Source organism: Bos grunniens, chromosome 10 (genome assembly GCF_055505025.1).
Source record: "Bos grunniens cultivar Pamir isolate PY7600 chromosome 10, Bosgru_T2T1.0, whole genome shotgun sequence".
Taxonomy (NCBI): Eukaryota; Metazoa; Chordata; class Mammalia; order Artiodactyla; family Bovidae; genus Bos; species Bos grunniens.
In genome coordinates, this window is record NC_141174.1 from 3,153,333 (window position 1) to 3,166,523 (window position 13,191).

The 13,191-nt window shown below is 43.4% G+C and overlaps 1 protein-coding gene across 6 annotated transcripts in view; it reads left to right on the forward strand.

The window, feature by feature from the left end:
• Positions 1-13,191, forward strand: part of PTPN21 (protein tyrosine phosphatase non-receptor type 21) — a 77,393-nt gene that overhangs the window by 35,815 nt on the left and 28,387 nt on the right. For 4 of the 6 annotated variants that reach the window (XM_086319282.1, XM_086319279.1, XM_086319283.1 and 1 more), the window contains 6 exons: positions 4,623-4,720; positions 6,172-6,239; positions 7,254-7,324; positions 9,277-9,364; positions 9,764-9,852; positions 12,117-12,204. In XM_086319282.1, the coding sequence (XP_086175408.1) occupies positions 4,623-4,720; positions 6,172-6,239; positions 7,254-7,324; positions 9,277-9,364; positions 9,764-9,852; positions 12,117-12,204 (502 nt within the window). Of the gene's footprint in view, positions 1-4,622; positions 4,721-6,171; positions 6,240-7,253; positions 7,325-7,695; positions 7,930-9,237; positions 9,365-9,763; positions 9,853-12,116; positions 12,205-13,191 lie in introns of those variants that run through there. The other 2 variants (XM_086319285.1, XM_086319284.1) reach the window with 2 other exon arrangements.

Consider the following 13,191-nt stretch of genomic DNA (forward strand, 5'->3'; position numbering starts at 1 on the left):
CTTCTGTGACCCCTGAGGCTGCAGTGAGCTTTTCCTTCTCCAGACTACTCTAGAATTTGCTTGTACTTATGTTAAGATGGCAGCCGTCATAGCCTCTCACTACAGTTATTTGTGTACAGATCTTTTTCTTAGATTTTAAATCCACGTTTTCTTTAACTTTGCCTTTCAAATCATTTCTAACGCAATGGCTTGCAGATAGTAAAAACCTGATACTGCCCTGTGTTTGTGGAGTATTCTAAGTACTGAGTTTGCAGTTAATTATTGAAATAAGATGGATAACCAAAGGAGCTAGAATCAGGTTCTAGGGATTGGCATGAACTGACTACAGAGCAGATCTGAGCTATAAAGATTTCAGAGTAGAAGCGAGGAGGAGAAAACAGTAACTTATTACTTTGTCTCATTTCTTTGAACATTTATTGAAGATATAATATGGTCTGTAAGAATTATGCTGGTTACGGTGGGAGATGAATATACAAGTAGATATGCTTTATTCTTACACTGGAGGAGTTGTCACAGTCTGGTGGTGGTCCGTGTACATGAATAATTGCAGTGTATTATCATAATACATGCTTTAATTATAGCACGGCCTTCCCTTGTGGCTCAGCTGGTAAAGAATCCACCTGCAGTGCGGGAGACCTGGGTTCAGTCCCTGGGTTGGGAAGATCTGCTCGAGGAGGGAAAGGCGAAGTCAAGTGGAATGCCAAGTCAAGTGGGCCTTAGGAAGCATCACTACGAGCAAAGCTAGTGGAGGTGATGGAATTCCGGTTGAGCTATTTCAAATCCTAAAAGATGATGCTGTGAAAGTGCTGCGCTCAATATGCCAGCAAATTTGGAAAACTCAGCAGTGGCCACAGGACTGGAAAAGGTCAGTTTTCATTCCAATCCCAAAGAAAGGCAATGCCAAAGAATGCTCAAACTACCGCACAATTGTACTCATCTCACATGCTAGTAAAGTAATGCTCAAAATTCTCCAAGCCAGGCTTCAGCAATATGTGAACCCTGAACTTCCTGATGTTCAAGCTGGTTTTAGAAAAGGCAGAGGAACCAGAGATCAAATTGCCAACATCCGCTGGATCATGGAAAAAGCAAGAGAGTTCCAGAACAACATCTATTTCTGCTCATTGACCATGCCAAAGCCTTTGTGTGAATCACAGCAAACTGTGGGAAATCCTTAAAGAGATGGGAATACCAGACCACGTGACCTGCCTCCTGAGAAATCTGTATGCAGGTCAGGAAGCAGCAGTTAGAACTGGACATGGAACAATGGACTGGTTTTAAATTGGGGAAGGAATACATCAAGGCTGTATATTGTTGCCTTGCTTACTTAATTTATATGCAGAGTACATCGTGTGAAATGCCAGACTGGGTGAAGCACAGGCTGAAATCAAGGTTGCTGGGAGAAATATCAGTAACTTCAGATTTGCAGATGACACCACGCTTAGGGCAGAAAGCAAGGAGGAACTAAAGAGCCTCTTGATGAAAGTGAAAGAGGAGAATGAAAAAGCTGGCTTGAAACTCAACATTCAAAAAACTAAGATCATGGCATGCAGTCCCATCACTTCATGGCAAATAGATGGGGAAACAATGGAAACAGTGAAAGACTTTATTTTGGGAGGCTCCAAAATCACTGCAGATGGTGACTGTGGCCATGACATTAAAAGATGCTTGCTCCTTGGAAGAAAAGCTATGACCAACCTAGACAGCATATTCAAAAGCAGAGACAGTACTCTGCCAACAAAGGTCCATCTAGTCAAAGCTGTGGTTTTCCAGTGGTCATGTATGGATGTGAGAGTTGGACTGTGAAGAAAACTGAGTGCCGAAGAATTGATGCTTTTGAAGTGTGGTGTTGGAGAAGACTCTTTAGAGTCCCTTGGACTGCAAGGCAATCCAACCAGTCAATCCTAAAGGAAATCAGTCCTGAATATTCATTGGAAGGACTGATGCTGAAGCTGAAACTCCAATACTTTGGTTACCTGATGTGCAGAACTTACTCATTAGAAAAGACCCTGATTCTGGGAAAGACTGAAGTCAGGAGAAGGGAATGACAGATGAGATGGTTGGATGGCATCACTGACTCAGTGGACATGAATTTGAGCAGGCTTCAGGAATTGGAGATGGACAGGGAAGCCTGGTGTGCTGCAGTCCATGGGGTCTCAAAGAGTTGGAAACGAGTGAGTGACTGAACTGAACTGAATTACAGCGCTGGATTCCGAGGAGTGGGTTGCGGGAAACGTGAATAGGGAAGGCAAAGACGGTGACTTTTCACTTGACTTTACAAGGAGTTTTCTAGTTAGAGGGAGCAGCTTGTGCAAAGTAAGGGGATAATAAAAGCAACTGATTATTCAGGGAATTTCAGATACTACCTCGAGAGGAGCACAGAGGCTTGGAAAAAGAAATGCCCAAGTCATGAAGTCATAGACCAATAGGGACAGGCATTTTTGAGTGTTAATGGAAGGGAATGATGAAATGTGTACTCTACCGAGATCACCCATCATGGAAGGTAGATTAGAGGTTACAAGACTACAGGCAGGAGACCAGTTAGGAAAGTATGTGCCATAATCTAGGCTTCAGTCTAGACTGTGCACCTGTTTTCCCGTGATTTGATTAAGAAAAAGACCAAGAATACTTAGAGTGGAATATGTGGACAGCATATTCTATATAGAGTACTTTTTTTTTTTTAATTTATTTTTAATTTTATTTTTAAACTTTACAGTATTGTATTACTTTTGCCAAACATCAAAATGAATCTGCCACAGGTATACCCGTGCTCCCCATCCTGAACCCTCCTCCCTCCTCCCTCCCCATACCCTCCCTCTGGGTCATCCCAGTGCACCAGCCACAAGCATCCAGTATCGTGCATTGAACCTGGACTGGCGACTCGTTTCATACATGATATTATACATGTTTCAATGCCATTCTCCCAAATCTCCCCACCCTCTCCCTCTCCCACAGAGTCCATAAGACTGATCTATACATCAGATCAGTGTCTCTTTTGCTGTCTTGTACACAGGGTTATTGTTACCATCTTTCTAAATCCCATATATATGTGTTAGTATACTGTATTGGTGTTTTTCTTTCTGGCTTACTTCACTCTGTATAATAGGTTCCAGTTTCATCCACCTCATTAGAACTGATTCAAATGAATTCTTTTTAATGGCTGAGTAATACTCCATTGTGTATATGTACCACAGCTTTCTTATCCATTCATCTGCTGATGGGCATCTAGGTTGCTTCCATGTCCTGGCTATATAGAGTACTTTAGATGCTTGAAAGGAGCTTCCTGGGAGAAAGTTGCAAGGTTTCCTCATTGACAAGACCCAGTGCTGCCAGCATTCTCTTTGCTGATGGAGGGAAATCTATGGGTTCTGCCACTAGCAGGTAGAGGGTTTAAGTTGGATCTAAATTCTTATTGAAGTAGATGGTGTTTTGCTCAAGACTTTTGGTAACGAAGAACAGAAATGTCGAAGGTAAATAAAGTAGGATGATGTAAGGACTCATATGCAATGATTAAAGCGGGGGGCTCTCCAGGAAACGCCATTGTGAACTGCGCCTGGGAACAGCTCACATTGTGAGCTTTGCAGACATCAAACCCAGAAGAGATTCTGGATCCAAGACAGTCCTGTAGCCTGTATTGGCAGAGGGTTGGCAGATCTTCGTTCAGCACTGTATCCCCAGCATCTAGAACAGTGCTTGATGCATAGAAGGCCCCAGTAATTACCTTAGTGAATAAATGAAAGGAAGGCAGAACAGATCTTCACTGTAGAGCTTTATCAGAACGGAGAAGTCAGCCAGGTGAAATACTGCCGCCTGGCTGCAAGTGGGTGACTGCTGCTAGCCATGAGAGCAGCTGTTTATTAAGTGCCAGCTACACTGTAGTTTTATGCTAAGAGCTTTACATACATTCCTTGGTGTGTTCAGCCTTGTGAAGGGGTGATAGTACCCACCGTTTACTGGAGTTAATTTAAACCCACAGATTATGACTTTCCCAAGTTCCTTGAAAATGCTAAATTGGAGATCTGAAGTTTAACTGAAGTTTGCTTGACTAAAGGTTGTGCTGGTAACTAATACCCTATATACTGAAAACATAAACAGAAGTAAGCCCACATTAAAAGACTGTTATAAAGGATTTTAGCAACTATCCTTTTTGGTATTTCAATAAAGAATATTTTATTATGCGCCTGGTCTGAAATATCAGGAACCATTTTTTCTTTTGACTTTACTGTCCAGGGCTAGGAAAGTCTTACATCACCAAGTTCCCCCAAAGGGTTTTTAAAGTATGGATTGGCCACTGATTCTCTGTTTCTCCAACTAAAACAACAAAACTTACCGAGACTGTTTTACAGGGTACAAGATAGATGACCAGCTGTTTCCTAGGTGGCTATAGTTTGTAGCTTTCAAATAACTACAGTTAAGGATAAGTGACTCAATAAATTGTTGTGTCTGTCTGTGTATTTGTCAGTATAGAAATGATCAAGGAATGTTCCTGTCATTCTTTGAAATCGTCTGAGCTTAGTTTTGACTAGTTGATGCTTCTCTACCAAATAATGATAAAATGCATTGTGTCCGATTGGAGGTAATACCGACACTGACTTTTAAAAACTGACCTTTTTTTTTTTTAATAGGTATCAGTATTATCTGCAGCTGAAGAAAGATATCTTGGAAGGAAACATTCCTTGTACATTAGAACAAGCAATTCAGCTTGCAGGCTTAGCTGTTCAAGGTAAAGAATGGCAATTGATAATGTAATAGATCAATCAGATTAAAATACATGTTGAACAAAAACAGCAAGGAATTCTTAAAGTAACTGACTATAGAAAGTAACTACTATAGAGTAGTTTTCTGTGTTAGTGGAATATTATTTCTGTTATCTAAGGGGCTTCCTTGTGGAGGAGGAATGGGTTTGAATTACTTGAATGAAATATGAGACTTCTGGAAGGCTAAGCATGTTATTACGTCAGCACAGCACAGACCAACAGTAGAGAGGAAATACACACATATGCACGCACACACGTGCACACACACACACAAAAAACATTTAATATGCCATGTATTCCTCTAGTGCAGGGACTTGATCTGCTGCTAGCTCGTATTTTCAGAAGAAAGATCAGCCAAACAGTGGGGTTGAAAAGGTCACATTCGCTTACACTTCAAGCGTATGTCATTGGTTTGGTTTCTTAAATAGTTGCCCTAGATTATAGAACATTGCCAATCGTAATATTATTAGTTTTGTATTTCACAAGTATTTTTGAGTTGTTTGTCGTATGTTTAATCCATATGTGTTTACATGTGCAATGTACTTTGGAAAGAGTTCTAATGGGACTTTATTTCAAATGATAACTGGCATTTAATCTTGGAAATTGAAATTTAATGCGAAGAATGATTAATAAAATTCCTTCAGATGTTAGCAGACATGGAGATATAATATATATCCTTCCTAGATGAAAAAAATGCCCTGTACTCAGGAAGCCATATTCCTTTTCAAAGTACTTTGAATCTTCTTAAGTGTTATCTTTGGCTTTAAGAGTTAGTTTTTCATAAGCTTTTTGCTGAACTATCAGTTTCTTTTACAATTAAAAATTTCTAAACAAATACATCTCACTGTAACATATTCAGATGATCTAATTCCATTCCCTAGAGGTAATCACTACTATGAATGCTTTGGTTTGTTCTTAACATTTTTTCTGTACATAAGTAGGCATATATGATTATAGGGTAGATTTTTGTTTGTTTTCTAATGACAAAAAAAATGAGATGATTTGTATACAATTTGTAATGTGTGTTTTTTTTTTTCCACTTTATTAAGAGGCATTTTTTCCAAGTCCAGACACATGAATCTCTCTGGGTAAAGAGTCTGCCTGCAACATGGGAGACCTGGGTTCGATCCCTGGGTTGGGAAGATCCCCTAGAGAAGGAAATGGCAACCCACTCCAGTATTCTTGCCTGGAGAATCCCCATGGACTGAGGAGCCTGGTAGGCTACAGTCCATAGGGTTACAAAGAGTTGGACATTTTAAAAGGAATTTTTAAAATATACATTTTATAAGCTATAAGGCAGATTTGACTTCTAAATCATAAGCACACCATCTGTATACTTCATATTGAATTTAGTTGTGTGTATGCTTTGCTTCCAATTAAACATAATTGACATGTGAATACTTGTGATTTTATATAGCTGATTTTGGTGACTTTGATCAGTATGAATCCCAGGATTTTCTTCAGAAATTTGCCTTGCTTCCTGTGGTAAGAATTCTTTTGACATTGGACATTTTTATCAACAGTGATTTCTAGACCCTTAATAATCCCTGAAATGAAGCCCATATATTAGACTTACTAGGTACGGATAAAGTTAAAAAAAATCAGCTCCTTCTTGTAAACAACTTAAGTTGTTGCTTTCCCTGTTATAGACTTCTAGTCCTTGTAAAAGCACAGAAACAGAAGAGTCTGTGGCCTCTGGGCTGCAGCCAGCGAAATTCATTTTGAGTTTGAATGTGAGTCTAAAGAGAGGCACTCATTTCCAGCTTCTGAGGAACTACAGAGGTTTTGATTTTAACTGAAAACTTGAGACCTCACAGAATTATGTTGAAGTGAATATCGTTTCTCATCAGCAATTTAAAGAGTAGATGACAAAAAGACCCTGCTTTCTACTTTTTAAAGTCAATACTGGTGGGATTGACAGGTGTTGCAACACCTGTAGGAAGTGGTGCGCTGCTCTGACTGTCACACAGCCAGCCAGGGAATGCAGGAGGTGCCGTTACGTGCTGGGCTTGGAACTGGCTGATGAATGTTAACAACCTGAAATAACCCATCTGTAACTCTCTGGGGGCTTCTCAGGTGGCCCAGTGGTAAAGAATCCACCTGCCAAGCAGGAGACATGGGCTTGATCTCTGGATTGGGAAGATCCCCTGGAGAAGGAAATGGCAACCCACTCCAGTGTTCTTGCCTGGAAAACCCATGGACAGCGGAGCCTGATGGGCTACATTCCATGGGGTCGGAAAGAGTTGGACACAACTTCGCAACTAGTCAGCAGCAAGCTTCTCTGGGATGAATTGAGAAGGCAGGGCAAGTGTTTTGGCTTTTGAGCAGAAGCCACTTAATTCTCAGAAAGGTCTTGATTATGTCCTTTAGTGAAGCTCTCAGATACTGATTCTAGCCCTAGTTTTGCCTGCTGGGGACAAGAGTCAATAACAGTAGCACAGATTCCTCCTAAGAAATTTGAGTGATTTGTTTCCATACTACTGTCGTGTGTTTTTCCAGGAGTGGTTACAGGATGAAAAAGTGTTGGAAGAAGCAACCCAAAAAGTGGCCTTACTGCATCAGAAATACAGGTAACGCTGAGAAGTGGGGACAGATTAGGACTCGTGCCTGTTTCAATTTGAACCCTGGGTTGACAGCATTAAATGTGGACCTTTACTGCTGCTGCTGCGCCTACTCTAGTTACCCAGCTCTCCCCACCTGGGCAGAGCTCTCACCGCCTGCCCAGCGCTCTTCCGAGCACTTCCCCATATTAACCCATCTGTTATTCACGTTGTGTCACTGATGAAGCTGAGAAAGCTGAGAGCGGCCAGCCCCTGAAGGCTGCCCGTCCTTCCTCCCACGCACTGAAGGTTTGGGCGGTGGCCCGGCCCTGTGCAGGTTAACCAAGATTAGAGAGATTTGTTTTCCTTTGTGGCAGATGTGGTGTTCTGGGTCTGCCCCCAGCCTCACCGCCGCCTTGGAAGCCGTCTCCCTGTCCTCTAGGCAAGCTGTGCTGAGAGCAGCGGGCTTGTTGCTCTGGCCCCTGCTTCTGGGCAGATCCTGGTCTTTGAGAGTGAAGCTGGATGTGTTTTCTGAAAACCCTGTCCTGGAGAACGCTAGGTTTTACGCTAAACCAAGTGCCACTCAGCTCCAAGTACTTTATGTATCATCAAATTCTTAATAACGACTCTTTAAGGTAAATGTTATTATCTCCTTACAGATTGGGAAAATCAAGTTCACAAAGACTATAAATAACTTGCCCAAAGTTACATGTGGTAGAGGTGGGATGTGAACCCAGGTCTGTCTAATTATAACCTATTGTTCACCCCTTCCTGTTAAAAATAACCTTTTGCCTTTAGTCTGTCCCCACTCAAATCCAGACAGTCACTCACAAAAGATTAATTCTCCTAAAATAGCTCTTTCTACTTGTCTCCCCTCCTCTCCTCGAGTGTTCGTGAATCTTCTCGCTTTCCACCAGCCTGAGTTCATCACCCCTGGGATTAAAGGCTTCTCACAAGTTGGTTCAATCCTGCCGTTCCAGCTCTATCTTCTGCTGTCCAAATGAACCCATTTTTTTCAGCATAATTAATCCTTCGGGCACACCTTGCTCTATCTTTTGTTATTTTCATTCATTCATCTGTGCATCTCCTTCAAAGATAATTTAGTGCTGCTATTCTGTTATGAGGCGAGTGCTCAATGCTGTGGCACAAAGATGACTAGAACCGTGACCTGCCAGAGTCTTCAGGGGTAGGCAGTGCAGCCCAGTGTCATGGCAGTTCACAGTTCTCATCGTGAGTGTGGGGGAGAGGCGTGCACAGAAGGTGGTGGGTCTGCGTAGCGCAGGGCAGTCCCACAAGGTGACCAAGAGGGTGTGCAGGCTGAGTCTTGATGGCTTCAGGGGTTGGCCAGGCGCACACGTGGGTGATAGTTGGACCAGGAGGCACGATTAGCACGTGCAAAGGCTCGGAGGCGTGGGGGAGCGTGGCATGTTCAAAGACACAGAGAGTCTGGGGTGGTCGTGGTGGGGGTACCTTGTGGGTGTGTGGAGCAGCAGAAGGTGAGGTTGGAGAGGAGGTGTCCATGCAGTGGGCGCCTTCTCTGCCCACACTGCCTTCCCGCCTACCTGCCCACCCTCGTCACGCTGTCACCGAAGCCGGCTGCTAACCCTTCCTCGCCCCACTCACGGTGTGGCGCTCAGCACACAGTGCTGAGTACTGTCTGACACTGTGGTGGTTTGGAGAGAAGTCTGGCTCTCCCTGAAGTCTTCTTGGGAGGTTGTTTTACTTCCTGCATTCCCCCTGGCCTGCCCCCAGGCCACGGGGTCGGCCCTGACACCCAGCCCTCAGCATTCAGCACAGTGCTCTTGCGTGTAGTTGATTCTCAGTAAAAATTGGTGGGTTGACGTAACTAATCACAGACGCTTAGAAACTGGAAACGTCTCTAACGCTTTATGCCCGATTGAGACGTAGTTTTTCGCAAACAAGCTCTTCTGAAATTTTTTTAGTCTGTGAACAGTCTGTCTGACAGGCCTCTCGGGTTGCAGGGGCCTCACAGCTCCTGACGCGGAAATGCTCTACATGCAGGAGGTAGAGAGAATGGATGGCTATGGGGAAGAGAGCTACCCTGCCAAGGTAAGCGAGGCCCGAAGACGGGGCCCTCCGAAGCGCGCCGGAGTCGTCCCAGCGGGTTAGCGGGGAGGCCAGGGACGCTGCGCTGCCCGAAGCCCGAGATGTGCAGACATTTGGAAATGTGAAAGCTGAGGTCCTCGTGGCCGAAGTTTTCTCGCAAAAGAGATATTCCTGTTTTGTCGTTTGTTCTTGGAATTACTCTTGGAATAGAATTCCTTAAGGAGCCCACCTGTTTTTCATATGTGTTTCCAGGGTGACACATTTATACCTTGCAGACTTTCCCCCTCAGGGGAGGTCTCCCAAGCCTTTTCCACATGGGACACAAGAGTGGGGGTAGGTGGGCCCCTGGGGCCCCGTGTCTCTGCCGCCCCCAGTGTTTCCTTGTCTGCTTTCTCCTCCTAGGACAGCCAAGGCAGCGACATATCCATCGGAGCGTGTCTCGAAGGCGTCTTTGTGAAGCACAAGAACGGGAGGCCCCCTGTGGTATTCAGGTACTTTTCTTTCTGCGCACTTTAGTGGCTCCTGTAGGTGATTGGGTTTTGATCCCTGTGCTAATTGTACTGCTCACAAGTAAGTGTCTCCCAATGGAAACATGCCCTTCTTAGAATAAAATTGCACCTGACCACAATAGTTATAAGATACTTAATTCAAAACTAAATTGCAGAAAACTGTTTATAATGGTGGCCTGCTTAGGAAATGTTTAAAGACATGTGACCCTTTTCTTACCATATGGAGGCCATTCTTTGTGTGTGAATTTTTCTTTTCTTTTCTTTTTTTTTCTATGTGAAGTATGAGTATTTATTTCAGGGTTTAGATCCCAGTCGATTTCAAAAACAAAATCCGATTTCTCTCCTCAGTAGCTGAGGCTTGCATGTTAGGATGAGTTCCTGGAGGCTGAAGGGCTCTGTGCCCTTAGAAACACGTTTCATCAGGTTCAGCATAAAGTCCCTGGTGCCCACTGTACCCCAGCCTTAGGGGAAAGAAACAAAATTCACCACTGTGGGGCTGAACAAATGCACACGCACTCATGTAAATGAGCAGCGCATTTTTCATTTGAGCTCTGGTTTCCCCGGCTATTTCTCATGGGAAATCTAGGCTTTCCCTGATTCTAGTTGGAACCAAAATTCCTAAAATACCAACATTTAAATTACTTTTTGTAATGTAGATTTTTCTTCTCTTGATTATAAAAAGAGTGGTACTCTTCATTTGTGGAAATCTTAGAATGTAGTCTAGTCAGGAGGACAGAGGACAGATGGCAGTGTGCTAAGCGTGGCTGGCTTGCAGCAGCGAGATTTCAGGCGAAGGCAGTTCCCTTTTCAGTATTCTGTGTCCCTTCACTTCCTTTGCTCTCCTGCCTTTGGGGGTCTGAATGATTCTCCCTGGTGATTGTGACCATGGAGCGTGTGCCCAGCTTGGGGAACAGGTCCTCGCTCTTGGACCGTCCTGCCCTGGCTCAGGTGGCTCCCGAGGGCAGTTGCTCTCAGGTCCCCAGGCTGCTCACTGTCTGCCCAGCACGCTCAGTTGCAGGGCAGGGGGCAGAGATGGATCTGGCTGGCACCGAAGGGAAGGACCCTGACATTGCTCGAAAGGTCACAGGAACATGGGAGACACCCCCCTGGGCTTCCTTTACCTCACTGGATAGGAAGTTCTAAAATGCCTTCTTTAATATGACACTCATAATCTTTCGGTTTAGCAATTAGAGACTTCCCTGAAGGTCCAGTGGTCAAGACTCTGCACTTCCAATGCGTGGGGCTTGGGTTTGACCCCTGGTCAGGGAACTAAGATCCCACATGCTCTGTACGCAGTGCATCCAGAAAATTAAAACACAAAAGCAATGAAGTACCAAGTTATTGTGAATGAATTTTATTTATTTCAATAAACTTAAATCTAATTAGATAGAGAAGGATAAAGGGGTAAAATTTTTTCTTCCAGACCTGTTTTTCCCTTTGTAAAAATTATGCAGTGTGTAATAAGATATTAATATATAAAACCTTAACATGCTAAAATACAGTTAGAAAGGTCAGAATTGGAGTTTGAATCCTGGTGAACACCCCCAGAATAGTTCACTCTTTGGGCTCCCATCATCTGAACTTTCTGTTGGCCCTGCTTCACCAGCTTTGTAGAGCATCTCTGCTCCACCTCGGGGTCTTATTTTGCCCTGTGTACCAGAAGGTAACAATGCTTGTTAGGTCTGTGCTCTCCACCCGCCAGAGCCCCTCTGAGGGCGGCGCTGCCCCTCGCCCATCTTCGTGCCCCAGGACCGAACACAGGGTGCCCGGTATCGTCACAGCGGGTGCCCGCTAAAGCGTTTGTTGAATGAACGAAGGCAGCTGAGAGTGGGATATTTGATCAAACTAGTCCAGCAAACGAGGATGAGTAAAGTTTACATTTTTATGTATTTATTTTGGCCTAGCTGTGCAGCATGTGGGATCTTAGTTTCCTGACGGGGGATCAAACCCTTGCCCCCTGCATTGGAAGCGTGGGGTCTCAACCACTGGACCCCCAGGGAAGTCCCGAGCTTACAGTTCTGAATACTCTGCCTCTGTTTTAGTATACATGTGTTACTTTTTGTACCTCTGTGTTGTCACTTCAATTATAAAATGCATGCTAGCCAATTAAAGCCCTGTTTTCTTCCTAAAATGATAAAAAATAATAGGTTATACATTAAGCTCAAAAAGGAAAAAAAATCTTATCTTCTGTCTCTTAGTAAAAATCTGAGTACTTATATGACCATTTTCTGCTTGTTGTTCTTCAGGTGGCATGATATTGCTAACATGTCCCACAATAAGTCCTTTTTTGCATTAGAGCTGGCAAATAAAGAGGAGACCATCCAGTTTCAAACTGTGAGTAAACATTAGGAATCTGCATGGACTGTTTTTCCTAAAAGTTAACATTTCTGTGGGTATGTTTGGGGGAGTAGCTTTAAAATGATAGTTTTTCATAGTTTATGAAACATAAAATTTTATTCTTTGTAACATTTTGCATAATCGCATTTAGCAAAGTTGCTCAGTAAATACTGTTGAATGAATTGAGTCTTTGGATAAATACTCAGTTTATTAAGTATGATTAGGATGACCTTTAAATTACATACATAGGCTCAGCTATAAAGAATCTGCCTGCAGTGCAGGATACGGGGTTCGATCCCTGGGTCGGAATGATCCCCTGGAGGAGGGCATAGCGACCCACTCCAGTATTCTTGCCTGGAGAACCCCATGGACAGAGGAGCCTGTATGGTCCGTGGGGTCGCACAGAGTCGGACACGACTGAGCGACTAAGCACACAGGAGCACAAGTAGGGAAGAAAGGAAACACTGGCATCTTGGCTCCCACTGATACGAATAGCTCTGTAGAAATACTGTTTCACAGTTACCTTTACTCTCTTGACAAAAGCCATGAGTCTGAGTTACTTCTTTTAAAAATGTCTTTGAGTATCTGTTTGTCAATAATAAAATGTTTTGTTTAGTCACATCTTTGAGTAAAAATAAAAGATGACATTTTCATAATTTAAATATTTCTAAGTCATCCAGAAACTGTTACTATAAGAATCATACTATTGAGAGCTTTTTGTTGGTCTTCATAATTTTTTTTTAAGGTACTGAAACTTTTATTAAACCCTTGTTAGACACCACACTTTGAGCCAAGCACCCTATGTACACTTCCCCCAAAAGTGTGAAAGAGTCGTGTCTGACTCTTTGCGACCCAGTGGTCTGTAGCCTACCAGGCTCCTGTGTCCATGGGATTTTCCAGGCAAGAATACTGGAGTGGGTTGCCATTTCCTTCTCCAGGTGGTCTTCATAGTTTGAATCCTAATTACAACATTCATATGAGGAG